Source organism: Clinocottus analis, unplaced genomic scaffold (assembly GCF_023055335.1).
Source record: "Clinocottus analis isolate CAN_PGR_092001 unplaced genomic scaffold, fCliAna1.0.p SCAF_10, whole genome shotgun sequence".
Lineage (NCBI taxonomy): Eukaryota > Metazoa > Chordata > Actinopteri > Perciformes > Cottidae > Clinocottus > Clinocottus analis.
This window is the reverse complement of record NW_027175821.1, coordinates 8,995,143-9,021,668: the sequence shown is the minus strand read 5'-3', so window position 1 is coordinate 9,021,668 and position 26,526 is coordinate 8,995,143. Positions and strand designations below refer to the sequence as shown.

The 26,526-nt window shown below is 42.8% G+C and overlaps 3 protein-coding genes across 5 annotated transcripts in view; 1 reads left to right on the top strand and 2 right to left on the bottom strand.

Annotated features, from left to right (window-relative positions):
• The window catches only part of ndst1b (N-deacetylase/N-sulfotransferase (heparan glucosaminyl) 1b), a 38,725-nt gene extending 25,750 nt beyond the window's left edge, over positions 1-12,975 (bottom strand). The window contains exon 1 of the mRNA XM_068586303.1: positions 12,811-12,975. The gene's annotated coding sequence lies outside the window, so the exon portion shown is untranslated. The remainder of the gene's footprint in view (positions 1-12,810) is intronic.
• Positions 12,976-15,069: 2,094 nt separating this feature from the next.
• Positions 15,070-19,774, top strand: rbm22 (RNA binding motif protein 22). The gene is made up of 11 exons (XM_068586260.1): positions 15,070-15,154; positions 16,219-16,272; positions 16,372-16,401; positions 16,515-16,647; positions 16,765-16,865; positions 17,276-17,448; positions 17,616-17,816; positions 17,990-18,154; positions 18,567-18,655; positions 18,836-18,964; positions 19,095-19,774. Exons 1-11 carry the CDS (start codon positions 15,101-15,103, stop codon positions 19,247-19,249), a joined length of 1,284 nt encoding a protein of 427 aa, XP_068442361.1. The 5' UTR covers positions 15,070-15,100; the 3' UTR covers positions 19,250-19,774.
• Positions 19,775-19,777: 3 nt separating this feature from the next.
• Positions 19,778-25,057, bottom strand: LOC137791372 (myozenin-2-like). Of its 3 annotated transcripts, none has more exons than XM_068586273.1 (6): positions 24,974-25,057; positions 24,013-24,106; positions 22,860-23,023; positions 21,857-22,010; positions 21,117-21,300; positions 19,778-20,404 (listed from the first exon to the last, which is right to left on the bottom strand). In XM_068586273.1, exons 2-6 carry the CDS (start codon positions 24,098-24,100, stop codon positions 20,221-20,223), a joined length of 774 nt encoding a protein of 257 aa, XP_068442374.1. In that variant the 5' UTR covers positions 24,101-24,106; positions 24,974-25,057; the 3' UTR covers positions 19,778-20,220. The 3 variants fall into 3 exon arrangements, with proteins under 3 accessions (XP_068442374.1, XP_068442390.1, XP_068442382.1); XM_068586289.1 differs by having other exon boundaries at positions 21,929-22,010; XM_068586281.1 differs by having other exon boundaries at positions 22,860-23,020.
• Between the last annotated feature and the right edge of the window lie 1,469 nt (positions 25,058-26,526).

Here is a 26,526-nt window from a genome sequence, read left to right as displayed (position 1 = left end):
CAGGGGCAGGAATCTGAGTGTTAATATAACTAATGGAGTGAGGACGACAGTAACTTTATTGAAATCACCCTCATCTAATTAAAGAAGCAGCTGATGAGAGCAAAGAGGGACGGGGAGGAAGGTTGGATCCCATTATGAAAGAGTGAAGTCACCGTCGTATCAACCGACTGGGCGAGGCTGTGGAAAGGTAAAGTGCTGGCCGAGAGAGACGCTGTGATGTGCATTACCCAGCTGTCACAAGACAGATCTCACACAGACAGGAACTTGTAACCTCCCATTACTTTGCTCACTGTCACGGGCTAACATAATGGAAGCAGGTGAGGGAAAGTGCAGAGGCGGTTGCGAACATCACGCTGAGGTCATCGAGACGGTCGCTCCATCTGATGCACGAGTCATCTAGTACCACAACACTTGATGAGAGCATGTGACCTCTGAGAAGAGGCGAAAAGCTCAGCAGCTATAGAAACACACTGTATAGCTCTGCCGTCATGAAAGGATATAAAGACGTAAAGGCAACCCTTTTTACTCACTTTTTTATTGCTAATGATGTAGGTTCTTCATTTGATCCGTTTATTTTATAAAGTAGAGTTGTTACACAGTTTGTTGAAGAACAGTATGCATTTGATTACTGCGACTCCTGGGAGCTCATTGTTGGCTAATTTTGTACGATGCATGTGGGCACAAAAAAAAAAAAAATCTAATTAGTTTTTGGCCCTAAAAACGAGTGTGTTGTTTTGAGAGCTGCTTTTAGCAATAGAACAAAAATTGGCACCCTGCTGCCCGTAGTTCAAGTGGGCTGAGCTGAAGCCGCCATGTCCAACAAAACCAGAACCACCAACCAGCGTCATGATAAATATGTCATACAAGAGGTTAGAAGCTTACTGTTTGGTAAGAACATGTTACACAACATAACGTCCTCGAGGTTGAAATTAGATGGTATAAGTAACACAAAAGGAATTAAAGTGACCTCTGCAAAAGGACCACCCTCACTCTAAATTCTGATTTTAAGAGGCATGAAAACCTCACAGCAAAGCAAACCATAAATATCTCACAGCTCTACAGCGCCTCCGACAACAGAGACAGAGAGCCGCTGGGGCCTCGCTGTCGGCACATGGCACAACAGCTGAACCAACGGAGGGCCTGCATCTGCCCAGCATACCTCAGAGGATACAAGTTTCCACCATACACTTTATCCCTCAGGTGACAGGACTGAGCTCCCTCCTCTAACGGAGATGGACCGGACGGTGGGCAATGTGGCAAACAGTGTCACCATCAGCCTGACAGATAGGGGTACTGTGTGTGCTAACGGTCAATACGGGGCATGAGCGGTGTGGATGTCATTGGCAAAAGGTTGAAATACAAAACTAAATCAAACAAGGCCGCGGGCGTTCTTTGGAAAGGAAAAAAAAAATAATCACAATATGACTTTGTAAAAAATGTGCTGGCACAGTACTTCTCAACACAAGTGAGGTGTGACAGCCGGCAACATCGTCTTAATATATTATTGGCTCCTCCCACCCAGAGCGATGGAATCATAGCGCATATCGAGCTCCACTGAGACCCCGAGAGGCAGAACAGTCGACCACTCCTCACAAGATGACTTCTAGGTCACACAAGGACAGTGCAGTGGAGATAAGGTTAGTATCACTGTCATTGGTAGCCAGAGGGAGAGAGGAAAAGAAGCAGAGCAGTAACTGAGAGAAAATGAAAAAGAAATCTTAAGCATTTCACTTGTATTCCTTTAGACTGCAAATGACCTGCTCTGCAAATTGCAAGGAAAAGAAGTCCACCTCCTCCCGACAGACCCTTTAATGGTGTTGCCTTTAATACCTTTATCACTAATTCATTGCTCCTGATTTTCCAGAAGCAAGGGTTGAAGCTTTGTCTTCGGTTTCATTGAGAGCCGGTGGCTTCGGGCACTAATCAGTCAAAACTACTAACAGCTTTTCACGGGGGAGAGGGAGGCCAAAAACAGCATTATTGTACCAGTAGGCCATTTGCTCTGCGTGCAACTTCGAATGACTTTAATTTCAGACTGTCCGTGATGGTGGTTTGTCGAGTGGGTAAAATGTCAGGCTGTAATGAATGTTGAGGTTTCCCCCAGCTGTCTCTCGCCTGAAAGACGATGCTGTCATTAAGCGGCATGACATTCAAAGATTTAACACAAATGCAAGACCTTCAGTGCCCAATCAAATTAGTAAATAAATAAAAACATTGAAAAAAAAAGATGACTAAGCCATTTTCTTTTCTCACTCCATCCCACCTCTCTCCTCACACATGGAAGCGTACACAAGTCTAATTAGCTGCATCGTATCCCTTGATGGCTCCGCCATTTCCTCTCACTGGGCAGATTAACCGCCGTTGCACTAATATCAGCCTCCACACTGACACACTTAGGTGAAGAGTGAAAAGTGAGGCATGTCGTCACATCTCCCCGGCTTTATTAGGCCACACAAAAGACAACTTGACGACAGACAAGCCGCTGCGTCTGCAGGTTGTGGAGGCACCGAGCAGGTGTTCTTGGCAACCCAGACCGCCGCTGTGAGATGTTGTTAGAACCCGTCCTAGATTAGACAATACAGCCATGTTTAGCGGTTAAACAAAAAGAGCTCAAAGGCCATTTCAAATTAACGACACTTGGCTTATCTGTTGATTAGGGCTAGCAGTGACCAGCTAGCAGTAAAAGAAAAAGCCTGCCTTCATGTGTCAATTTTATGAACATATTGTTTATTGAATTTAGCCTTTATGGGTGGTATATGAATCTTTCAGATATGAGTTAGTCCTTTATTACTGTATGCAAGTGATATCATTTAGTGAGAATCCCATATCATCAAGCCAAGGCTATCCACAGTTGACATGACTGGAAAGAGAATATGATTTTACCCTCATTCTGCCATTCCACCAAACGTTTTTGAGTATGTACAAGGTTCAGTGTTGAGTTTTAAAATGAATATCAAATCAAAGAATGCCAAGTAACTCTCTCTCTGTCATATAACTCCTTTCCAATTTTGTCTCAAGAGACCAAAACTCAAGGAAGTCAGGAAGGAGAAGCATCCATACAGTTTGACATGGACTCTGCTTAAGACAATCCATTGTTTCAGATTGTTTCCAGATGCTACATACTTTAAACTGTTGCATATTCTGGCAAAGATTTGTCATTCTTTCAGTTAATTGTTGGGCTTCCTATTAGTTCTCGTCAGCCGAGCCACCACCCAATGCATCCTTCGCGAGCAAGTGAACTTTTGGGCCCTCTGGGGGCGTTCTGTTCTGTTACAAGAATTCCTTCAGCAACTACTGGAAATCCTATCAATCATATTAAACATTTTGTACAAGAACAGTGAGTATTTGTAATATTTTTGTTTTTGGCAGGTTAAATCCGGTCAAAAAGAAAATTCTGCTGCATAATATTTCACCATAATCAGCTTGATAAGTTACAAAATATGACCAGTTGTACTAATGATGTAATTTATTGAAGGCAGAATTGGTCATCCAAAAGTAAACCAAAGACCAGCAGCCCATCATTAAACATCTAAACACACAGCTGGAGCCTATAACTCATCAAGTAACAAGGCGTACACTTAACAGCCCCTCAATATTTACTGATACCTTTCATGTTAACATCATAAAGAATAGTATATTACATATTGTGTTTTTTATTAGGTCCGTTTAAGTAAATTCTCAACAGTTCATAGTTCCAGCTTCTTAAATGTTTCACATATGAAACATTTGAAAGTTTTGAACTAGTGATTGGAAATAGTTGAAGACCTGAACTTAGGTAAGGGAACACATGATATGCATTTTTTTTACCAAACAAAAATATTTGATCAAATTTGGATCAGATTTATTAATAATTAAAATTGTGTTTTAATCATACAAAATCACAATCACAAGAGAAACAAAAACTATTTGTTTTTATCAAAATGTTCATTTATTTTTAATTGTGTACCTGCTGATTATAGCCATCATGTATATTATCCAAAATAAAATACTCACTGGGTCTTGTAAGCAGACTTAATATAAAGTTTGTTCCTTTGTACCAAATAGTTACATATAAATAAATGCAGCAAGGTGCTACAAGATGAGATCAGAGCATCCTGCATCTATAAAGGGAGGACCGATGCAATCTCTCATCTATTGTTTTTTAGGAGCGATGCCTCCATGACAACATAAACGTCCCGCCATGTCCTATGATGTTAACACTGGACCATCTTCACAGTTGATGTTGCTGGATCCTTGCATGATGTTTTCATTTCGGCCTTCAGACCATCTCAAAGGTTTCCTGGCAGGGAAAACTCTTGTCACTACATGAAGAATAGCCAGGCACAAAAAGACAGAGATATCCTTATCATCGGATACGCTGTCAACTGACATTAAGAGCACACAGCAGATATTTTCAGCTTTCTGTAAACATCTGTAGAATCATAGACGACTGTCAGGCAGGCCGGGTAAATAACATGCTTACTAGAATCTCACACCCCCATGCTAACCAGGCCTGTCAATCACAAGAATCAAGCTCGCGGCTGCGATTTTAGAAAAGGGACGAAAGAAGACGGCTGTGCAATGGATGGTAAGCGGCAAGCCGCTACACCACACGTCCAAAAGACCGTGGCAAAAATTGCAAAAGACAAAAGAGAAAGTTTAAGACCCAAAGAAACAAAACACACAACAAATGCTCAGCTAATTGAGATGTTTTGCTCAGAGAACTGACGCAGATCCTCTAGCGATAGCTTGAGCAGCAAGTTCAAAAATATGGAAGAGAAGAAAAAGAGGAAATCTGCCACTGCGCACACAATCAGAGCAGAGAGAGAAACAAGAGAGGTAGAACAGAGGAAATATAACAAAAGACAACAGAACATAGTCAGGAACACAGTGGAGCTGAGCACAACACACCAGAACAGGCTGTAATTGTGTTGTGCGGGACTGACCCCAGCGCATCCCAGCAGGCATTGCATGATGAATGGGCCTGGCGATGACTACATCCCACATCCCTCCTCCTCCTCCTCACATGCTCTTTTCTCTCCCTCTCCTCTCTGTCGCCACTATTAGCCCTCCTTCTGTCCCTCCGTGTGCTCCCCTCCTTTCCCCAAAACCACACTCTATTCAGCTGCTGCCATCCCACAAGATTAATTTGCATTCAGTGCACTTAGTCCTCGTATTGTGCTCTGACACAATGACATATTACAGTGCATGGCACACCTATTAAACATATAGTCTAGCTTCAGGGTCGATGCTTTTTTTTTGCAAGATGGTTATGATAGAGTACAAATGTGGAGAACGAGAAACACGAGGCTTGATCGGTTATGAATGCATAGAAGCTCCCTGACACACAAGTCACAGTGGAATCATTACAGGAACAGTTAGATAACCTCAATTAATGATTCACTAGACCCAAACTAATAAACTGGGTCAGATTGTGTTAGCAGTAGTAGCAAGAGCAGAGAGACCTTCAGGTTAGGCTGCCTGAGAAGGAACAGCAGCAGCGAGAGCGAGGCGGGAGCAAGAAAAAGAAAATTAAAGACGAAAAAAGCGATAGAGGTGTTGGTGTTACTCTACTATAGCCCCTCAGGATAAAGACAGTAATGCATGGGAAATAGGCTTTTTCCTCCGGATTTCTTTGCTCCTGTTCTCCTGCGACTGTTCCATCATGCCCACGTCCAAGGGGAGCATAAGAGGGAGACCAAATTTAATTTGCTACACCGTCTCTAGCCTTCACCCGTTGTGCCTGGGGACAAAAGAAATGGATTCTGGAATTTAAAAAGATGAGTGAAATGAAGAAATAAAACAGGGTACTCAGGAGAAGGCATAAGAGACAATAGCACAGAGGGTGGCAGCGAGAAATGAGAGCAGCAGAGTCTGTGGGGAGGGGGGGAAGCTGGGAGCGCGTTATGTGGGCTAGATATTAACTGTATGGTTATCATAAACCAGCAAAGAGGCCAGGCCATCTGGAGAGGCCACAGGTTTAGTCAAACAATCAGATCAGTGTCGTGATAGTGGCCACTGCTGATGGCACGACATCCAAACATGGAGGTTACTAAGGGGTTAACAACCCATTACCTCACCCTGCTGCGCTCCCCTGAGAGGCACAGCATGGGGTTATGGTGGTGGTGTGTATGTGTGCGCGTCTCCTTCATAACCCGTGGCACACCTTTAGGCTGGTAGTCAACAAAGGGGAACTCAGTACAGTGACATCACCACAGAGCCTGTGTGCAGGAGTGGGAGACGAGGGCATTGAGGATGGAGACAGTGGAGTCTGTGGACTATGTGGGAGTCACATTACTCCCCTCCAGCTCTTCTCTACCTGTCACACAAGCACTTTGAGGACTCAACAGTAAAGCCAGAGTCTTGACAACTTCAAACGCCTACTTTGCTGGAGTAGATCAGAGGCAACGAAGGGATAAAGGGGAAGACTAAAAGAAGAGAGGAATCTAAAAAATCACCAGTCTTGCTCAGTGTGTAGCCTCAGCATTGTGTTGTGGGATGTCTTGAATTTCATTAGCAAACTGGTGACTCAAGTTCATCCACTGCTCGGTCCCACCGTGGAAGGAGGGGGGAAAACTGAGGGGGCCTCCAAAAGAAATGCGGGGGCCTCCACCCCGGCCCATTGAGAGCCAATGAGCTCTGATGGCGCTGCAGTACGGAGAGAAAACAAACACGGACCTCTGGCTAGGCACACACAGCGTGGCCCAGACACCTGTGTCCCATTCAACCAACATATCCGGCCACTTAACACTTCACAGAGGGGGTGAGGTGGTGTTTGTGTTTGCAGGCTTGCACGCCTCACTTTGGCTCCTTCAGTTTAGCTTCTTTACCCAAACAGCCTCTGAGCCCCGCTGTAAGGACCAAACGCTTGCGGCTGTAGCACGTCCCGCTGAGAGCTCCCAATCGTTACACCACCTGACAATCACAACTGACCCCATTCGAAGCTGCACACTCTGAATAAAACTGGCCAAAACAAAGCTCATTCATCCTGCTGTCATTTGCAGTCTCCAGCCGCTCTCCTGTCTCTGTGCCCCAGCTGCATCTGGACTGACCTCAGGGTTGCCAACACCTGTCCTGCATCGACAGTGAGAGGAGTGCACGCACACAAACACACAGTCACACACACAAACAGTCACACACAAACACACAGTGACACACACACACCTCCCACCCAGGATGGATGAGAGACAGCAGGATGGGCAGACACGGCACCGCTTCGGATCAGTGGAGGGGTACGCTTGGAGCTGCCAGTAGCTAAACCTCGGGTCGGCACCATTACAATTCTTTCCACCTCAGCAATCCAAAATGGAGAGGTATGCCATCAGCTGTGGTCAGTTTGTCACGGTGGATTCTCAATGCCTCGATGCAAATTAATGAATTGAAATGGAGATGACCCATAACCCTGGCAATGCACTCATAGTTTCCACCCAAAGATCGAGCTCGATAGCAGGGCTGAGTTGTTTAGAAGTAGCGGAGGCCGCTTGCATGCGATGCTTTGTTTGCAGTGAAGCCAAATGCACTCACAGATGGGAGCCGACTGAACACCAGATGACTTGATGTGGTGTGGTGGCTTGGTCTGCTTTGAGGCTAAGAGACAGGGTAGAGAGGTACAGGGGCACTGGGCACCAGATGTCATGCTAAAGTTTACTCAGTCCTGCTGTCCTGTGGGACTCCACGAAGCTCCAGCCTGGTCTGAGCTCAAGGCCGTGTCACAGGCGTGTTTCTATGTTGTACTGGCCAACAACACATTATATTATCATAGCAGGCAAACAAAAGAAAACTGAAACCTCTACTTTGACCTTGTGTAGGTGTTCACTCCCTTTCCAGCAATATCCCCGCTTACCGTGACATCACTGTAAACACAAACTCTGGTATGCAAACACCGAACACGGTCTTCCGGAGAACATTGGGCTGTGGATGTGGTCTTGAATAAGCTTCAGGAAAAATGGTCAAATAGTAGAGGCAAAGACAGCAACACTTGTTAAGGAGTGAGCTGTCAGTTAATACGTACGTATGTACGTACCTAACTAACATATCTATTGGTTTTGTATGAAAGTGTTTTTACATCCATTTTAGCATTTATTAAGTTATGATACTAATATGATAGTAATAATAAAAACACATTTTGCCTTTTACATCATACATGTGCATGTTAGTCAAATGTTTTTTCAGCAAGGTACTATGTATAATTTTATGATAAAGAATTACTGAAAATGTAGTATTTTGGTATGTCTCAAGACATTGGCTTTAATGTTACACGAAGAAGCCTGATTTAATAGAGCGCTTTTCTCAATGGAAAACTAAACTGTTTCCACTTTCCACTTATATACTATATGAATGGTAAACAACCTGAAGCATGCATGACTGTGGGCGTGCACACATAAGCTTTGAAGGAGGTGAGAGAATGTGTGTGAGATCTGTGGTGCAGCCAGACCCGACGAGGCCACCAGACAACTGGGTAAACACACAGACACCCCTCCCCTCCACCTGTCTGCCCTCCGTGCTCACATCAGTGAGCCTTTAGAACAAAGCCATAGGTCCAATGATGTATGGCTAATGTCGAACATTTACACAGCACAGTCTTCATCGCAGATTTCCTGTTCTCCTAGTAATAGTACAAAACCTTGACCCCAATACAGCATGCTCAAAGTTCTTCAATATAAATGATAAGCATGCCTCAATGCAAAGCTATGGCAACACAAACACACGTCTCTGAAAATTAGCCTTCCGACAGGCTATACGGACAGAGACGAAAACTAATCTTATCGTATCTGATGACTGATAGCACTTATGATGAGCACAGGGTTAGAATATCCCGCAGTGAAGAGGTGCGTTCCCATTACTGAATCTCTTCAGCTCTGAAAGCGGCTTCATTAACAGGCCGGTGCCAAGAGCTCCTTCGTCGAGTGCATGAACGCGCCGTACCCCGAGGGTCCACCGGAATGGCTGAGGTGAAGTCCATTAACACCCGACAGCTTGTTTTTTTGACCACTAAATAAAACTGGGTATTTTTCTGTGTCTGCAATATAAATAGCCTTTAGCTTAGGAGCTGGTAAGAAATACATTTCTGTATTTGACGTGAAGAGCAATGTTACACAATTCTTCGTTTGTAACTTGTCGAGAGAGTTGCTGAGCTGGAGCTAATAACTTTTTGATCAGAAGTAATTTAACGACGAGGTTAGCGACCTCTACGGCCTAATCAGAATATAACAGAGTACAAAAGACGATGAGTTTTTCTACGGTGCCTTTCATTGTAATTTTTTGCATAAATGCCTTAAATTATGAAACGGTCTAAAACTAAATGGTGGCGAGTGGGCGTGGGTGTGATAACTAGAGAAGCTATAAAAAAAATAAACATGCTGTCCTGTGCTGGGGATGAATCCATATCTCACACAACCTGTCCTGTTCTTCTGGCGTATTTCCCGATCCCTCAGGCAACCAGAGCTGGCTTCTTCTCAGCCTATGACATAGCTCTTACTTTCCCAGCACTTACGCTCCTCATCTGATGAAACGCTACACCCCAGTCACCATTATTCGTCTGGATACAGGAACCTCTGGAATGTATCGGATTCCTGCCCCGGGGGGTAGGCACCTTGGAAACATGGTCTTACCTCCCCCAGCTAGCCTCTCCCACTTCTCTTCCCTCTCTCTTCGTCTTTCTTTCCATTCACCAAAGTTCCACTAGAGGCCTTCTTGATTTACACTGCCTCATCGCCCATCTGACAAGCGCTCACATTTTTGACACACATCTCACAATAGAAGGACGTGTGAGGGACAGTTTACAGTTTTGGAACTGGTTTTTCAGCTGTCTGCTGCCTCCTTCCCGCTTCAGGCCCAACCAAACGGTAAAGATCCCAATAACGTTTATACTTCGCTCCGCATTTGATGCTGGGTCACCCTACTCGCCATGCTTTATCACAACTAGAAATTCCAATTAGATAACAATTTTGACCTTGAGTGCAACAACAGTGCAACCACATCTCCCCTCTCCAGAGAGCAACAGTTATGCAGAGCAGTACTCGGGCCTGTAGAATTGAGTATCTCTGAGTCACTGGCCTGCGTAATTCAGTCTAGGGAATTATGACAGTGGAAAATCATTTCCCTGGGCCGGGGATAGGAGGCCATGGCTAATCGTTCAGTAATCTGATCTGCCTGCATACTGTAGCGTTCAGCCGCGCCGCTAGCCTAGCCAGCCAGTCACACATGTGGACACCCCCAGTGCCTGCCAACTATCTGATAGAGGCTAACACTATTCAAAAACAACTCTCCAGGTTTTCCCGAGGATTACAGATGCTATCGGATCATTTGCTAATACTCGGTTGTGCTGTGCCGTTTGAAATGTATTTACTCTGGTCCTGCTCTCCAATACCCCTCACGATAGCACAGCCTAAGCCAACAAATGCCGCAGCCACATTCCAGGCAGAAACAGGCATTTCAATACAAACTTACAGGCTACAATAGTACAATCTTCCTTCTGCATTGTGGTGTATTAATCCAAAAGCTTGACTTAATGAGGAAACATCTGAGTTGGTCTGTCAAACAGCAGGCTATTTTGGGTACACTTCCAATTGTAGATTCCAGTATCTAGTGGAGCCAGTCGTGTTGTAGTACTAAATGAATAAGAACCATAGGGAGCAGTGCTGTGGCACAAAGCAGTGCTTATACCCAGCAGAGAGGGTTGGGGGGACTTGAGTTTTGGAAAGATGCCTGGCTTTAGCCCCACTCTAAAGAGAGATCTGCCCCCCACACACACTGAGTGTGGACACAAGGGGCACTGACATGGAAAAATACAAGAGATGGCAAGTTGTCGGGCACCAAAGTTCCCAACAGTTAGCTTGTGTAAAGCATTAAATGTGATGGCATAGTTACTTCACTACAAATAAACCCACATCTTCCTCAGTGTGGAGATGCACAGCAGCAAAGCAGTCAGAGCGATGGCTGACAACAATATTCTTCTTACTCTTCCCCATTCAAGCCTAATATCTAAAATGACAAATTGTCTGTGATCATGTCTCCTTCCGATATGTCCAAACACCGTTTGGTGACGCGATCCGTCACATACTGTCAGGCCTACAGCATTTTATCAACCTCTGTGTGTAGGCATTGTAACTCAGTTGCAGCATTTCACAGGCATATCTAAGTGAAGAGATGCTGATATACGATCAAATGGCTGCGGCAGCAGTGGCAGCCTTCATCAACTGAAAGCGCTAGATCGCAGCATGTTTGGCAGCCAGTGAGAGCAGTCAGATGGAGGGTTAGAACAACCAGACAAACAGTTGGCACTGATAAATAGAGCGCAACTTAAGATTCAGCTCTCCATAAATTTGACAAACAAATGACGGGCACCACACTTTTTTTATTTTTTTTATCTAATCTGCTAATGGAATAAGCTCTACGCTTTTTTTTTCAAATTATGGGTGGAACATGTGATAAACAACACATGGCTTGGGAATAGAAAAAATGTGAAGCACTGGTTGAATAAATCTCATGATACATAAAACCAGAAGGACTGCACTTTTCAGTTCCAAGGATGTCTCCAGCTGAGGCAAAACACAGGGAAAGTCCTCATGACTTTGCCAAATACACTCTAAACGTGAGTCATTCTCCTTTAGTAATCTCTTACTCACAGAGGTGCACGCTTGCACGTGCACAAACCCCAAGGCAACAGATTTCAGGCAGGTCTGGACTGCCCCTTTTTGCTACAGACAAGTCAAGTGTTTTTAGTATTTATGCAGATTTGACTGTGAGATGCTCAATACAGGGTAAGAAAGCAGCCTCACGCAGTAAAAAAAAGAGAGGAAGGATTCTATTCGAGAACAGAAACAGTCTTATCATGAAACAGACATATCCACTGAGAAACAACATATCAAAACACACTTACAACTGGCTGCGTATTTGTGGACAGTGCATCCCAAATTGCCCTACTTTTCTTTAGGAAGCTAAAACTAGAGAATGATATGGCAAAGTCAGCATTATCTCTCACACACATACAACAACAGTTTAGAAATGTGGCTGAGGAGCAATATTAGTAGCAATCAGCCTGCGTGATTCCTACAGGTAGCTACATAATAGCCTGATGCATCATCTGTCATAACACAGAGGCTGTAATCACTGCTGATAATGAACCCAAGTTCCCCCAAATCAGTTGGACAAATTGAATAATGTCAAAGCGGTGGCCGCATTCCCGTGGTTATCTTCTATCCACCTTTGTCATGTGCAGCGCTATTAGATTAGGTGGAAGACAGTCGTATCGACCTTTAATTATAATTTGCACACACAATCAGTTGGCCTTTTCCGTTGCACGGGACACGCTAGACTGTAACGTTTGGGTTTACATTGCCACATTGACGCCAAGTAGTAAAAGCTAACTTGAGGCGAACGTTGGTAAATGCTCTATACATTGCAGCTGCTGCAAAGTTACACAAACAAGTTCCTCGCGTAGCTGCTGCCCGGACTGTATTACGGTATCCGGCTGGATAAAGGAATTCAGATATTAAATCACAGACCAGAGCAGCCGGACGCGGCTCTCTCCGGAGCACAAACTTCGACCCGAGCCGCATCAAGAAGATAGCGTCCTTTCTCTGCCGTCGTGCGGGCGGGATGAGAGCTGAAAGCTGAGCCCAGCCTCCACTATATCGCCGGGGCTTCACGTTTCCAGACGGGAAAGGGAGTCGGGCCGAAAAACTGGCCTCATTCTCCGTCTGCGCCAGACAATGTTCACTAGCCTGGCCTGGGAGACCGAGCGGCGGGGCTCTCGGTCGTGCACGTTAGCCATACCGAAATGTGTGCGAAAACACCGCGCCGTGGCTCGCGTGGCGCCCATGTACTCACCTTGTTTGAGGTTAGGTGGATTTGGGGACTACGCCGTCCACTTGGGGTGATTGCAGGAGTGAAGCGCGCGCGTGTCGTCGTCGTCGTCTTGGTTTGCTGTCGGCCGTGATGTGGAAGCGGCACAGCGGACTCGGCTCGGCTGGGAGAAATCGGGAAATCTGAGAATGCCCCTCTCTTTTTGCAGCTCAGTGCACCGGCAGTGGCCCATAAGTGTCGACAGGAGGCGCCAGCGCAGCACTTTTTTGTTCTCTGATATGCGCACACATGTATGCACTATGGAGTGACTACACACCTCCTCAAAGAAAATATCAGTGCGGTCATATTCATGTCGCGTGTTTTCTCTGGGTTCGTGCTCTCGAGTAGTGAGATTATAGCCCTGCGAAATGTGTCTGAGTGACAGTTCTTTATTTGGAATTAAATCGTGCCGTACATGATACTGAAATAATCCTGAAAGTTGAGATTCCTATTTTTTCTTCTTTTTCTATTCCTGTCTTTCCGTTTTCTTAGTCGGTGATGGTTTTGATTCGTTACGTTGTAGATTAAACAACGATGTAAACAATATGTGTACATTTTACAATATGTGTTGCATCAATAATAACTACATTTAGGTTATAATAATAACACATACAAAACATGTCACTCTAATATCCCTATGTTTCAAGCATATATTTCTCAGTCATATAATGACTCAGGATAAATTAACTACTTTTATTTAATATTTTCATTATATTTTGAGGGGAATACCTTCACTTATGGCACATATCTTTGCTACAAAGATTACATTGAAAAGTAATAGCTAGCTTTTTACAAAACAGTTTATGGACAACAAAGGAAGTACAAATGAATATAAGTGAACACCTAAATTGTGCACAAATCAGAGCTAATTTCCTTGTGTACCACATAGAAACGTAGCATCAACAGAAGCAAATGTTCTCAGAAGAATATAATGTGTTGAATGGAGCTAAAAAAAAACTGCAGCTGTGAGGTAATAGGACACCAATATGTCCCTTGACCTTGTGACTCGGATGGTGATTTTGATTACAGAATGACTAAATCTAAAACAAAGCTGACCGCTTTGCCTGTCTCTTCCACAACACATGATAGAGGAGACAGGGTCATACAACTCATTAAAACAAAGAGGGCGATGACTTCACCTCGGCGTCCCCTACACACAAAGCAAGACACAAACTCTGCAACTGGATAAAAGGGAAACATGCAGAGAAGGATTTCAGTTGAAGCCTTTCTCTTGAATTATGATCACATGAACATGTGTTGATCAATAATCAGTATTATTCAGAATTCAGCCACTGATACTACCTTGAAGTCACAGAATCTAACTCAAGAAGAGAAGATTTTCATTTGGAAGTAGAGTAAAAGTACAGAATGACCTTCTGAATGGAAGCTGCACTATGACAGATCTAATCCCTGTCCTTTGACTCCTCCAAAACCTCACCCTGACCTTAAATAAACAGTAGGGGCTTAATACCCAACCGTAATCTCAAGCATTCTATACCCCGCTAATTGGAGTTTGACACAGCAAAGACACTCTGACCTGAACTGGAACAGGTGGATAGATAAACGCTAAGTGGTGCACACATTTGGCTTATACAAGCTCACACACACCAGCACTCAGTCTTCTGTCTCTCTTTTTCACTTCATTCACTTCACTCACTCGCTCACTCGCCCACTCGCTCACTCGCTCACTCACACACACACACACACACACACACACACACACACACACACACACACACACACACACACACACACACACACACACAAAAGAAGTACTTGCATCCCTATTACAAGCCCTTAAAATCAAATAAAAGTACACAAGCATTATCAGCAAAATATACAGCCCATTTTGTCAACTGACCTAGATTTTGTGTAAAATCTACAAAGTAACTAAAACTACCAGATTATTTTATTGGTGTACAATGTACAATCCCTACTTATGAAAGGTAGTGAAGTAAAAATGTGTGGCATAAATTGGAAAATGTTACTATATTGTAAAGGCCTTCCATATCTCTGTGTATTGTGAGATGTAAAGTTAACACAGCAAAACATATTATATAGGAACTAATGCATCTCGAAAATGTAAGCGGTTGGTGCCAGAGTTACTTGTGATACACAAAGTATTTCTAGCAATATTTATATTTGCTTCTTAGAATGGATTATGTCTGATAGTTTATTGAAATAGGGCGACACCCTAAGGTGAAACGTGGCTGTCTGCTGCGGTGCATTGTGGTCCGACACCTCTTACGGCGGCGTTTGGCTAACATTCTGCAAAATGGCGACGTCCCTAGGATCCAACACCTACAATAGACAGAACTGGGAAGACGCGGTACGTTAAATTAGCGTTATAGTTCACTGTACAGAGCGTTTAAGCAAAACACGACAATTCCCAGTTACTTTATGGGACGTAACGGGACCAATACATCTCCCAGTTTGACACAAATACGCTCGGTCTGCTTATTAGCTAACTAGCTACCTGCTGTTAGCTCACGCTAGCGAGTAAAAGCGTGGCTGATGACTTCCGACCGGATCTTTTACTTGCGACAGTTTAAACGTAGATTTATAAAACATTGTATTTTATCTTAGCCCAACTGTGTACGAGCTACAGAAGATGGACTACAAGCCTCCAAACAAGCACTAGGTTAATTCGACCGTAACATGTTTTGTGCTAAAGTTAGCTACTGAGCTAATGAAAGCCAGCACTATCAGGCTAAACAATAATAGCGGTAATAAGCTAGCAAGTCGCATTCACCCTCGAGACAATCCGACACACCAAGATGTTTGTCGATGTGCTCGTTCATCTGCAGTTGTGAACTATTAAGTTGAAACTGTCAACACACCGAGCAACACAGGAAAGGACCGAATCCGACGTTATATTACGACTCATGGAATCACGAGAAACATTGTGGTTTTTGTTACAAACGGCTCTATACATTGCTCTTCATGCAGAGTCACATTTTAGCCATGTTTGCTGCGAGTAATTGTTGTGGTAAACGGTATAACCTCGCATGAGCAACAATCTACCAAAACATAACCATTTATTTTATTTGTGCATTAATCCTCTTAAAATGTCTAAAACCTATACAAGGCTACACATCCGTTTCCTCTCTCGAGCCATGACACAACAGAACCTTTCGTCAATGTTGGTTTTATTAACACACCAGAATATAAACTTTGAAACACTAGACTTTAGTTGACGTTTGAGCCACATGAGCTGCTTATATTTAGGTGTTTGACTTATGCTGTCAGTGGGATGGATTAAGACGAGGTCATTTTCAGCAGCTAGCTCTTGGATTGAAACGACATCCTTTGACAGATGGCAAAGTAGAAGCATTGCCAACATAATTGTAACAGGACTGTTTGATAAATAAATGTTTTCCTTGTTTCTTTCAGGATTTCCCAATTCTGTGTCAGACATGTTTAGGAGAAAACCCTTACATCCGCATGGTGGGTTTGCCTTATTGTGCATCATAATGATTTGAAGGTTATTTACTTGTAGAGTTGATGAGTGTGCAATCTCAAATGTGTTCATTCTTTGTTTTATAGACCAAAGAGAAGTATGGTAAAGAATGCAAGGTATGTTTTGCATTAATATATTCACCTTTTGTTATGCTGCACAAAGCAACGTTTAGATTAAAACTGTCAGCCACTATATTCCATATTAATATGTTTTATTCTTTGCCCATCAGATTTGTGCGCGACCGTTTACTGTGTTCCGATGGTGTCCTGGGACACGAATGCGTTTCAAGAAAACAGAGGTCTGTCAGACTTGCAGTAAAATGAAGAATGTTTGTCAGACATGTCTGCTGGACTTGGAGTATGGTGAGCCTGCAACTAACTCCTTGTAATTGTCACCCGGCTTGTGTAATTCTTTTTTTTTTTTTTTTTTCAATTACAGAATGAGTTTATTTGACTTTCTTGTCGCACCTTGTTTTACAGGTTTGCCTATTCAGGTTAGAGATACTGGGCTATCAGTAAAAGATGAGGTTCCTAAGTCAGATGTGAACAAGGAGTACTACACACAGAACATGGAGAGAGAGGTACAATTGCTTTCTGAAGCAGACACAAATGTATGTTCTGTTTATTGTGATACAGCTACAAAGGCTAAAATTAGCTTGAAGGGATCTCCTGAACACTTTTCTGTCATGTAATGTAAATGAAATGCCCTTAATTTTCAAGCCCTTAAATAGTGAGTATCTGGTCCATTTCCTGTATTTTAAGAATAGTGTTTCTTACAAAATTTGAATAGTTTGGACAGGATTGAGCTTGTAAGCAATGAATAAAACACTCAAAGTGTGGCTATGAACCATCATTAGCACTTTGTTTGGGTCACCTTTTAAGATTTCATAAAAACGGGACTAAACGGGACATTCTTAAGTTTTTTTTTTTTTTCTAAAGTAGTAGTTTCTTTGTCAATCATTTTTGCCTATTTGTTCCTCTGTGTTACTAGATAGCAAATACTGATGGTACTCGGCCAGTCGGCCAGTTGGGTAAAGCACCCAGCTCTAGTGATATGTTGCTTAAACTGGCGAGGACCACTCCATACTACAAGAGGAACCGGCCGCACATCTGCTCCTTCTGGGTGAAGGGAGAGTGTAAGAGAGGGGAGGAGTGTCCCTATAGGTGAGCAGCACTTCATGAAAACGGCTGCATATGCTGTTCCTTGTTTTCTATGTCTGAGCTTTATATTAATCTGGAGTACCTATCACCATAGATGAAATAGAAATTAATTTGTTCTTGAGGTTCAGTTAGTGCAGCATTTTATAATTGTGGTTGTCCTTTTCACACAGGCACGAGAAGCCCACAGATCCCGATGACCCTCTTGCCGACCAGAACATTAAAGACCGTTACTACGGCATCAATGACCCGGTTGCAGACAAGCTGCTGAAACGGGCCTCAACCATGCCCCGGCTGGACCCACCAGACGACAAGTCCATCTCCACCCTCTACATAGGGGGTCTAGGAGATACTGTCACTGATGGAGAGCTCAAGTAAGGATTTTTTTTTCTTTCTTAAAATACAACATACAACTCCTTGATGCCACTGAGAGTGGGGTTTACTATTTTTTTGTGAATATTGTAGAATGTTCATTGTCATAAAAGGACTGGTAACAACTTCCAACTTCCAGTGTTTATCTATTGGACATTTATCTGTTTTATTCCAGGAGTCACTTTTACCAGTTTGGTGAAATTCGCACCATTACCATCGTCCAGAGGCAGCAGTGTGCCTTCATCCAGTTTGCTACTCGGCAGTCAGCTGAAATGGCTGCTGAGAAGTCCTTCAACAAACTCATCATTAATGGACGCAGGCTCACTGTCAAGTGGGGAAGGTAAGAATCAAGGGTGTAAAAGTTAATCATATGGGTGTCCATCCTCAACTAGACCCCCAGCCACTTGCTTCATGCGTTCTGTGGATAAGACACGAACAAGCTCCTCTTTTCATCTGATTTCTTGGCTTTCATACACTTTCTGGAGCAGCATGGGAGGATATGTGAAACTGTGTAGTGCTAGTTTGCTTATGAAATGCTTGATGGTGAATCGATCCCAGTTACTTTTAAAACCCACATGACCGCAATGCTTTTTAATATATTTTTAGACATTTCTGTAAAAGAGCCAAACCACAGCAAAGAATGTGTGCAGGGCGGGACACCTTACTTTTTATTCACACTATTGAGTGGTGTCAAACAAAGTAAGGGACGTGAATATAATTTACAGTCTAACTTGTATTGTTTGTCGTTTTAGGTCTCAGGCAGCAAGAGGGAAGGAGGGCATCAAAGAAGGCACTAGTGAGATGGGCACCAGACTGGATCCTGTTCCTGGATTGCCTGGAGGTAAGTCGGCAAACTTTAAAGTCGTCTTCAATGTCAACATAGTTTCACTAGTTTTTGTTTCCTGTTCTTTCTCGGCATATACACTTGGAAATAATTGAGATTGACAGTGGCAAAAAATAGTGCTACAATGTATTGGTTCGTCATTTAGTTTTTTAAATTCTATTTTTCTTTGTGCTGTAGCTCTTCCTCCACCACCAACTTTAGATGAAGAAGCTCCTGCAAACTACTTTAACCTGGACCCTAGCTCCTCTCCTGCAGTCCTGAATATTGCTCTGCCTCCACCTCCAGGCATCAACCCTCCTCCTCCAGGTAAAATCCCTACTCTGATCTCATAGATGTAGCTTTTCTCTCATGCATAGTAAATTATTCAAACACTGAGAAAATATAGATGTTTAATGCTAAATTCCTTTCCTTTTTTCTTTTCCATCTGCTCAAACAGGGTTTGGCCCTCCAATGTTTCACCCCATGGGTCACATGGCTCCACCTATGCCCCCTCCAATGAGCATGAGACCACCTGGTCAAATCCACTACCCCTCTCAGGATCCTCAGCGCATGGGTGCCCATGCTGCACATGGCTCTCGTCATGGTGATTAGCTGCTAGAGTGAAGTTATACTGTGATTGGGTGTCACTGTGCCTGATCAGATGCTGTCAGTGGGCCTGAAACCTGCAGATCATTCGAGGGAGAAAAATGTCTTCCTGGACAACATTGATTTATTATGAGACCTACAGCTAATGAAATGAACCGGCACCGGCTCCAGTTTCTGGAGAGACGTCAACTAAAATATTGCAAGATGACTTTGTCACAGTTAAATGAACCAGAGTGGCATCAGCAGACTTGAGAGTACTGGCCAATGTGATCAGAGCCATAAAGTTTTTAAAGGCTCCTGTGGCTGGAGCGTTGTACATATAGAAATGCATACTGTCAGTTAAACTTATGTTTGTCACATTGTGCAACATGGATATTAATCCTGAGCATCATTTTTAAACTTGTTAATTTTCGGTTACTTTTTTATTTGACACAATCTTAATATCCTACAGCATAAAAACTCTGTTTATTGTAAGGCTTTCTTTGAATGTTCTTTTCACTTGTCATTAAAATGACCCAATTTTGTCATTGATCCTCACAGAGTACATATTTTTATTTGTTTTAACTTTTCTCAGGGCAGAGGTTTCTCCTATGTCTCTCACATTTAATCATACGAGACAAATGGGGGAAAAAATATGTAAAGTCACAGTGTGAGACTTATCAAATGAAGACTAGGAATTGGAAAAGGATGTCAGACATTGACATGATCAGGTACTGCGAAGGATACCAAAAGAAAACCACTGTTCAACCCCTGATAGCATACTTCTGGGGCTTCTACTTTGAAAATGAAGTGATTCAGCAGTCTTTAGAGTTTAGCGCATCTGGTCAAACCTCAGCAGTAGCAAAGCACTTTAAATATCATGCAGGAGTGTTTTTCGTTCTCCTGCAGTGCCCACTGATTAACAGAGGGATCATCTTTGTAGGACGAGAGCACCAAGCATAGCTCGGTGCTTCAGTCTTTAGCTGGGCAGCCGCTCTTCATAGTTCATTAGATTCAGGCTTGTAATCAATACCCCATCCCCTGGGTGCCCTGTTGAAGTTGGGCCGTCGACACATGCGGTCCAGAGCGATGCCGGGCAAGTTCTGGGATTCCATTGCCTCAAAGCCAATCACTGGGATCACCCTCTCGCTGGCTGTAGCTCCACCGAACGGCAAGGCAGATCTGAGAGACAGAGGAATTGTTACTTAGCAAGCTGAATGCATTGTGTTACATGGTGTTTGCCCACGGTATCGTATTGTTAAGGTGGGCTTTCAAACGATAGCCAGTCTGGTCATCTGATTTTAATAGAAGTCACCAGTAATTCAGCGATATTCGTAATGGCTGTATGCTATTTCTACTTGTGTAGCTGCTCTGACAGTTAGAGTTCAGATTTAATCAAGGCTTCACAATTTCTTAATTATGTGTGTAAACAGATCACTCCACAGGTTCAGACTGGCTGGCAGAAAACGGTGACTGACAGCCGTAATTGAGTAAAGTCTGAGTTTGTCTTTCATCTATTCTCCATCTGCCCAAGCTTAACCTTTGTACTCCCTCGCTTGTGTGATGCAATTCCTTGTGTGCCACAGGAAAATTGATTCCCTTTCGTGCGCAATATGTCTGAGGGGTATTAAAAGCTAGCATCCCCAAGTGGATCATCTTTCAAGAACCAGTGTTCAAAATAGCCATCACGCAACCACACTCCAAGGAGGTGCAAGCCAGATATTAATTTTCACTGTGGAAACATGGAGCGGAGCCGAGGGAAGTGGTGATTGTGATGTATTTCGCTGTTAGGTCATTTGTGGGTCTATTTGAAGATGGGTCACCTGTGCTTCCAGCTCAGCAGGATTTAATAAATCTGGATTTATTTGGGTGGAGTGAGCAGCAGCAGATTTACCTGTTGAAGCACCTGTAGCTAGAAAGCTGGTGTCTTTGTGGGAGCTGAGGCAACTGGCTATTGAGGGCTTCTAGGAGATCCGTGTTGTCTCCCAAAGCTTGGCTCCACGGGGAGCTGTAGGATTTGGGGATGACTGTTGTGTTAAACTTTTCATGAGGAATCTCCTTCAGGGGGCCAGAATATCCTGACAGGAACAAGTCCAACATTATTGATTAATAGTGACATACAGCTCAAACTGTAAAGTGAAAGCTTTGTTACTTTAATTTAGAAGGCTTTTCCATTTTTAAATTCAGTGTAAACTAAAAAAAAATGATAGTCTTTTATTCCCGGAAACTATAATGACAAAACCCACGAGATAATTAAAAAAAAAAATCAGGCCCAAGCAGAGCACAAACAGATCAAATATTCATCTAAATCTCTTTGATGTCACTCCTGTCAACAATGTAACTTACAGTAATTGGATCTCAGTGTGACTCCACAGTAATAAACAGAGATTAGCTCACTGTCAGATCGTAAGCAGTGCCTTCTGTCAGGACTAACACACAACAGCACTTGGAAAAGATGGTCACACAACCACTTTCTCCAAACTGCCAACTTTCCTGGCATAGACACTATGAAAACTAATTTATTTGCTCAATACATTTCCATATGAAAAGTAAATGCTGTCAGATAAGTGCATTAATTTTGTGGTGGGCTAGTCCTTTAGCTTGTGGCAATCTTCACCATCTATTGAGATTTACCTGGAGCGAGGACGTTTGGGCTGCCCTTCTTTGCTACAGTTTTCTGGAGGTTCATCACCAGGCTGTGCTTACCAGCGACGGGGAACGACCGGTTCTCTTTTCCTCCCTGTATCTCAGCGTTGATCTGTGGGGGAGGAAGGGCCTCAGGGTGGACCTGGGGAATGTTCAGATTTAGTTATGTCTAGATTTAACAATGTATTTACCACATGATTAGAATAAATACACATAATAGATACAGTTTGTATAATGAAGATACATGTATTACAATGTTACATATTTTTGGTATAGGACAAGTGTAAAAATAATTATAAAGAAAAGTCCTGTTAATTCTCACAAAAAAAGGTACTTGTGGCTCAATTATTAAACAACTAACTTATGTAACCTATATCTATTGGCAAGGTTTGTTTAGCTATATTAACAAAGCTAAAGGTATGTGTGTGTTATTTGCCATTAAACAATTGCCAAACTCAATTGTCAACCACCTGCACCTTCGACGCACCTGTGAAAACACCTGAAATGTGTTAGATCACTTAGTAATCACAGCTGGAACACTATAAATAGGACTCGGGGTTGCTCTCGGGTGCTCCGTAATGAGAGAAAGAGTTAGAAAACTGGAATGGCGATATACTGTAGTTTGTTTACAGTACTATAGCTATGTCATCTTCACCTAAAGTAATTGTTCCAAATACTGTTATGAATATGAGCGATGAAATTGCATTTGTGTTAATAAACCACATTTAAAGCATGCTACAAATTTAAATTCCTCTAATAGTGTTATACTAAAAGCACGTCATTGTTTTCATTTGGAAAGAGGTACAGCAAAAATACTATTTCAAGAAAAGTTCATATGGATTTGTATTCAGTGTGATTTTGCGTGAGATATACAATATTATGTGTAGAATTCGGACAAAAGGTTGATTTAAAAAAACTGTGTTTCATCAATTGCAAAATAAATACAGTAAGGTCAATGGATAAGAGGCATTGTGTGCTTTCTCTTTCTTACAGTGATGGTGTTGTAGGCATCATTCGCAAGGTTCTCCAGGGTGAACCTCTCGACCCTCTTCTGTCTCTCCTGAAACATGCGAGAGCCTCGATTAGATGGCAGGTTGAGCTCCTCCATCATCACATCCTTTGGAACGCTGCTCTTCTTCCCGAGGTTCAGACCTTCTGGCACAATACCACACACAAATGGAGGCGCTTTAATAAGTCATTACATTTAGCCTCATGCATTTTCAAAATGGCAGGATCAGAAGAGAGGAAACTGTTTGCCGCAGGTTCCTAAGCTGTGTGGCATGACATCAAGTTAGGTGGTTCCAACCCCGCATAAATACATCATGATGTTTAGTTGTTAGTGCAAAGGCAATATCTGTGATAACAGCAACTTCCAGACATTTGGAAAGGAAGGAAAAAAAAAAACACAGACTAATAAGGACCCTTGGCAAATCATAATGTCTCCTCTGATCTTCTTGTTTCTGTCGACTTTAAACAGCTGAGGGGCACTGATTAAAAAAAACGTGTGCAGCATCACTGAGTTGCTATCCGTACAGCTCGGGGTCTCTTCTGGTGTTGTATCATGGCACGGTGGAGTGTCTGAAATAGCCTCGAGATGATGTCAAGGGGTGTGTAATGTTTGTTGTGGTCCAGCGTTGCATGGGTAACGCGGCATAAAAATAAAATCTTTTGATGAAAGGATGGATGGCCCTCTTTTTCACACATGAAAAGTGTAAGGAGAAGTCTCGGCACCCTTGAGGAGCTGCCTTTGATCGGCCTGCGTAAAATTCAGTGGTGGGAGTCACATTCTGCTGAGTTTAGGGGACTTGGTTTCAAAGCGTAGCTGGAGGACAGCGCTAGAAAACAAACCGGGATGGGTCCCTGCACAAATGTTTGGAAAATCTCAACAGCACACTGGCACTCCTGAGATTTGCAGCGTGGTATGTGTGCCCAGACGTTTGATGTTTGGCTCATCCGACAGCCTCGGCTTGTAATCACACACTATTGCAGTTTGAAGACATTCAGACAGAAGCATAGCAATTGGTTAAAGATACACTAGTATGTAAACTAATGTTTGTTAGCTAACTTCCAAATATTATGTGTATGTGAGTTCTGTACCGAGAATCTAATATCAAATCAATGCATCTCAACCCATCCGCACTTACCTCCCCTGGCCTCCTTGCACAGAGCCTTAGCCTGCAACCTCCTCTGCTGAGTTACATCGTCCAGGCCTGACTGCATCATCTGCATCATCTTCCTCTGATGGACATGCGCATAATCATTGTTCAGAATTTTGTTTTGTTTTATTCTCTTAGTTTAATATGTAATTCTTTGCTGCAAATCTCTTTTAGTGGGACTTCTTATTTAGTGACATTTGCGGAAAAACACATTTCAATATCATGAAATATAAGTCCTAAATTATAAGTTATAATTAGGGCAAGGCATCATGTCGTCATTTGACGTTAAGAGCCCAGAAAATATTTCAACGGTTAAGTTTCTAAAATTAGCTGCGGTCAGGTTCCTTAACAAAGCCCGGGACCCCCACTGACTGATTGTGACTCTGGCATCTCAGGACGATGTCACACACTCATGCACATCTTTTCTTCTCTTATTAAAATACACTTGCCACTTTTATTTTTTGAAAATATACATGTTTTAAAGTACTGTTATTTAACATACGTATCTATTATTGCACTACATTTAATGTTTTTATTGTTCTATTTTTATTGTTCTATTGTTTTATTCTATGTGTATTGTTACGCACCTTTCCCCGAATCAAACAAATTCCTCGTATCTTAACGTAATTGGCAAATAAACAATTCTGATTCTGAATTCTGATTCTGATTAAAAGTAATTATTTGCTACTGATGTGAATTGCCTTTTTTTTTTGCATTAGTTTCATGATTAACTATACACATCTGAAGTGTCATATAAGTCAAACCACAATGCATGTTTACATTTTAAAGCAGTCTTCACTGTCTCTACAGCATCATATACATGTATATACAGTTGTTTAAAGGACCTTGAAGCTTCACTTTACACTTTATACTCTGTTCAGTAACATTGGAAGCACTGCTTATTTTGTCTGTTTTTAAAGGTGTACATGCCCATCACCTCGGCCCTTACCTGTGTTTCTGGTCGGCCTGTTTGTTGAGTGTTGGATCTGGTCTGGATGGTCGTATATTTTATCCCGTACTGGAGCTGGGATGCCTTCACGCTCCACTCGGACTCTCCTTAACACAGAAGGAGCAGCCGGTATAAAACCCATCTCGGGATGCCTCGGGTGCTTACCTCACTGGGTTATTTTAGCAAAGGGATATGAGAGTGAGGATGGATGGAGGGAGTGTTATGGAGGGCTATAAAGGGCGATTAAGGGGAAGGGGCAAGTATAAAGATTTACATCCTGACCTCAAACCTCTTTGATAATAAAACTTGATCCCCTCTATGTGTGTATACGTGTGCGTGTGTGTGTGTGTGTGTGTGTGTGTGTGTGTGTGTGTGTGTGTGTGTGTATGTGTGATAACAGCTGCTGTCCAGACAGTGACACTGAGCTCTCAGAGAGGCTAAGAGTCCAAGCTCTCGAGTGTAAACATAGACACACAAACACAATGTCTGCTTCCCCCTTCTGTAAAGCACTTTGTAACTACTCGGCCACACACGGCTAGTTGCTTTCAAACACACCCGCCATGTGTTTTCCATATAGTTTTACAAGTGCTGCTGTAAAATTGATGAGGTCACTGCGATCAGAGGATGTCATTCTGTTTAGCAGGATCAACGGTTAAACCTTTGATGCCCTTTTCCTGCACACTGCTGAGAGTTTTAGGCATTATAGATACCTTAGTTATTCAGCAGTCTTAAATATGGCAATATGAACTCAGTGTTTGCTATTGTGTTGTCATGTATCGCTTGGGTTACCAACAGCTAAGAGTTGTGAATTCTGCAAGAACTCACAGTTTGCATGACACTAGAAAAATGCCCTTTAACTTTATATTTAGTTGGCCTTTTTGAAGTCAGGTTAGTCTTTATTGAGCAGCTTTTTCCCCTCACAAATTGATTCATAGAGCTCAGCAAGAGCCTGGAGGGTGAAAAAAAACATTTTCCTTATCCCTGCTGAGATTGGATATTGATTTTGCACCTGCACTGCTCCACAGCACCACCTCTATCCCTCCCAGTGGGAAGCCTCCCGGCATCTGAAAGAAAATGCGGAGTCATCCTGAGCTACATAAAACAATCTTCAGACACACGGTAGAAGTTATATATAGTTGCTGACCATTAAGAGTTTATTTAATAGTGTTGGTTAAGTATAAAAAAAAGCAAATTTGCTTCATAAAAAGAAACCACAGGAGCTGAGCAGCCCCCTTTGAGCGCTTTTGTGTGGCGCTGCATCGAACTGAGCCCTAGTGTTTGGAATCAATGCGTCGCTTCCATTTCATTCCAACCTATTTCTTATTGCGATCTGTTAAAATTAGGTTTTTATGACAGTTGTGTATTGATAATTCTGTGATTTAAAAAGCAATTTTCTTTAAAAGGACAATAACAAGATTATGAAAATGGAAAAAAATTCTCGTGACTGGTGTCATCTGTGTTTGAGAGGTGCAGTGTGTTCATGTCACCTAGAGAGAGGTGCACAGCCACCAGGCACTGACAGCTAACACAAGAACAAAAGAGGCCCATTCAGA

Excerpts from the sequence above, each read along its gene's own strand:
- rbm22 (XM_068586260.1), top strand. The coding sequence starts at position 15,101 with ATGGCGACGTCCCTAGGATCCAACACCTACAATAGACAGAACTGGGAA. Across the intron at positions 15,155-16,218 it reads GACAGAACTGGGAAGACGCG|GATTTCCCAATTCTGTGTCA; the intron begins GTACGTTAAATT and ends TGTTTCTTTCAG. Across the intron at positions 16,648-16,764 it reads TCTGCTGGACTTGGAGTATG|GTTTGCCTATTCAGGTTAGA; the intron begins GTGAGCCTGCAA and ends CTTGTTTTACAG.
- LOC137791372 (XM_068586273.1), bottom strand. The coding sequence starts at position 24,100 with ATGATGCAGATGATGCAGTCAGGCCTGGACGATGTAACTCAGCAGAGG. Across the intron at positions 21,301-21,856 it reads CCCAAACGTCCTCGCTCCAG|GATATTCTGGCCCCCTGAAG; the intron begins GTAAATCTCAAT and ends TGTTCCTGTCAG. Across the intron at positions 20,405-21,116 it reads AGCTACAGGTGCTTCAACAG|ATCTGCCTTGCCGTTCGGTG; the intron begins GTAAATCTGCTG and ends TCTGTCTCTCAG.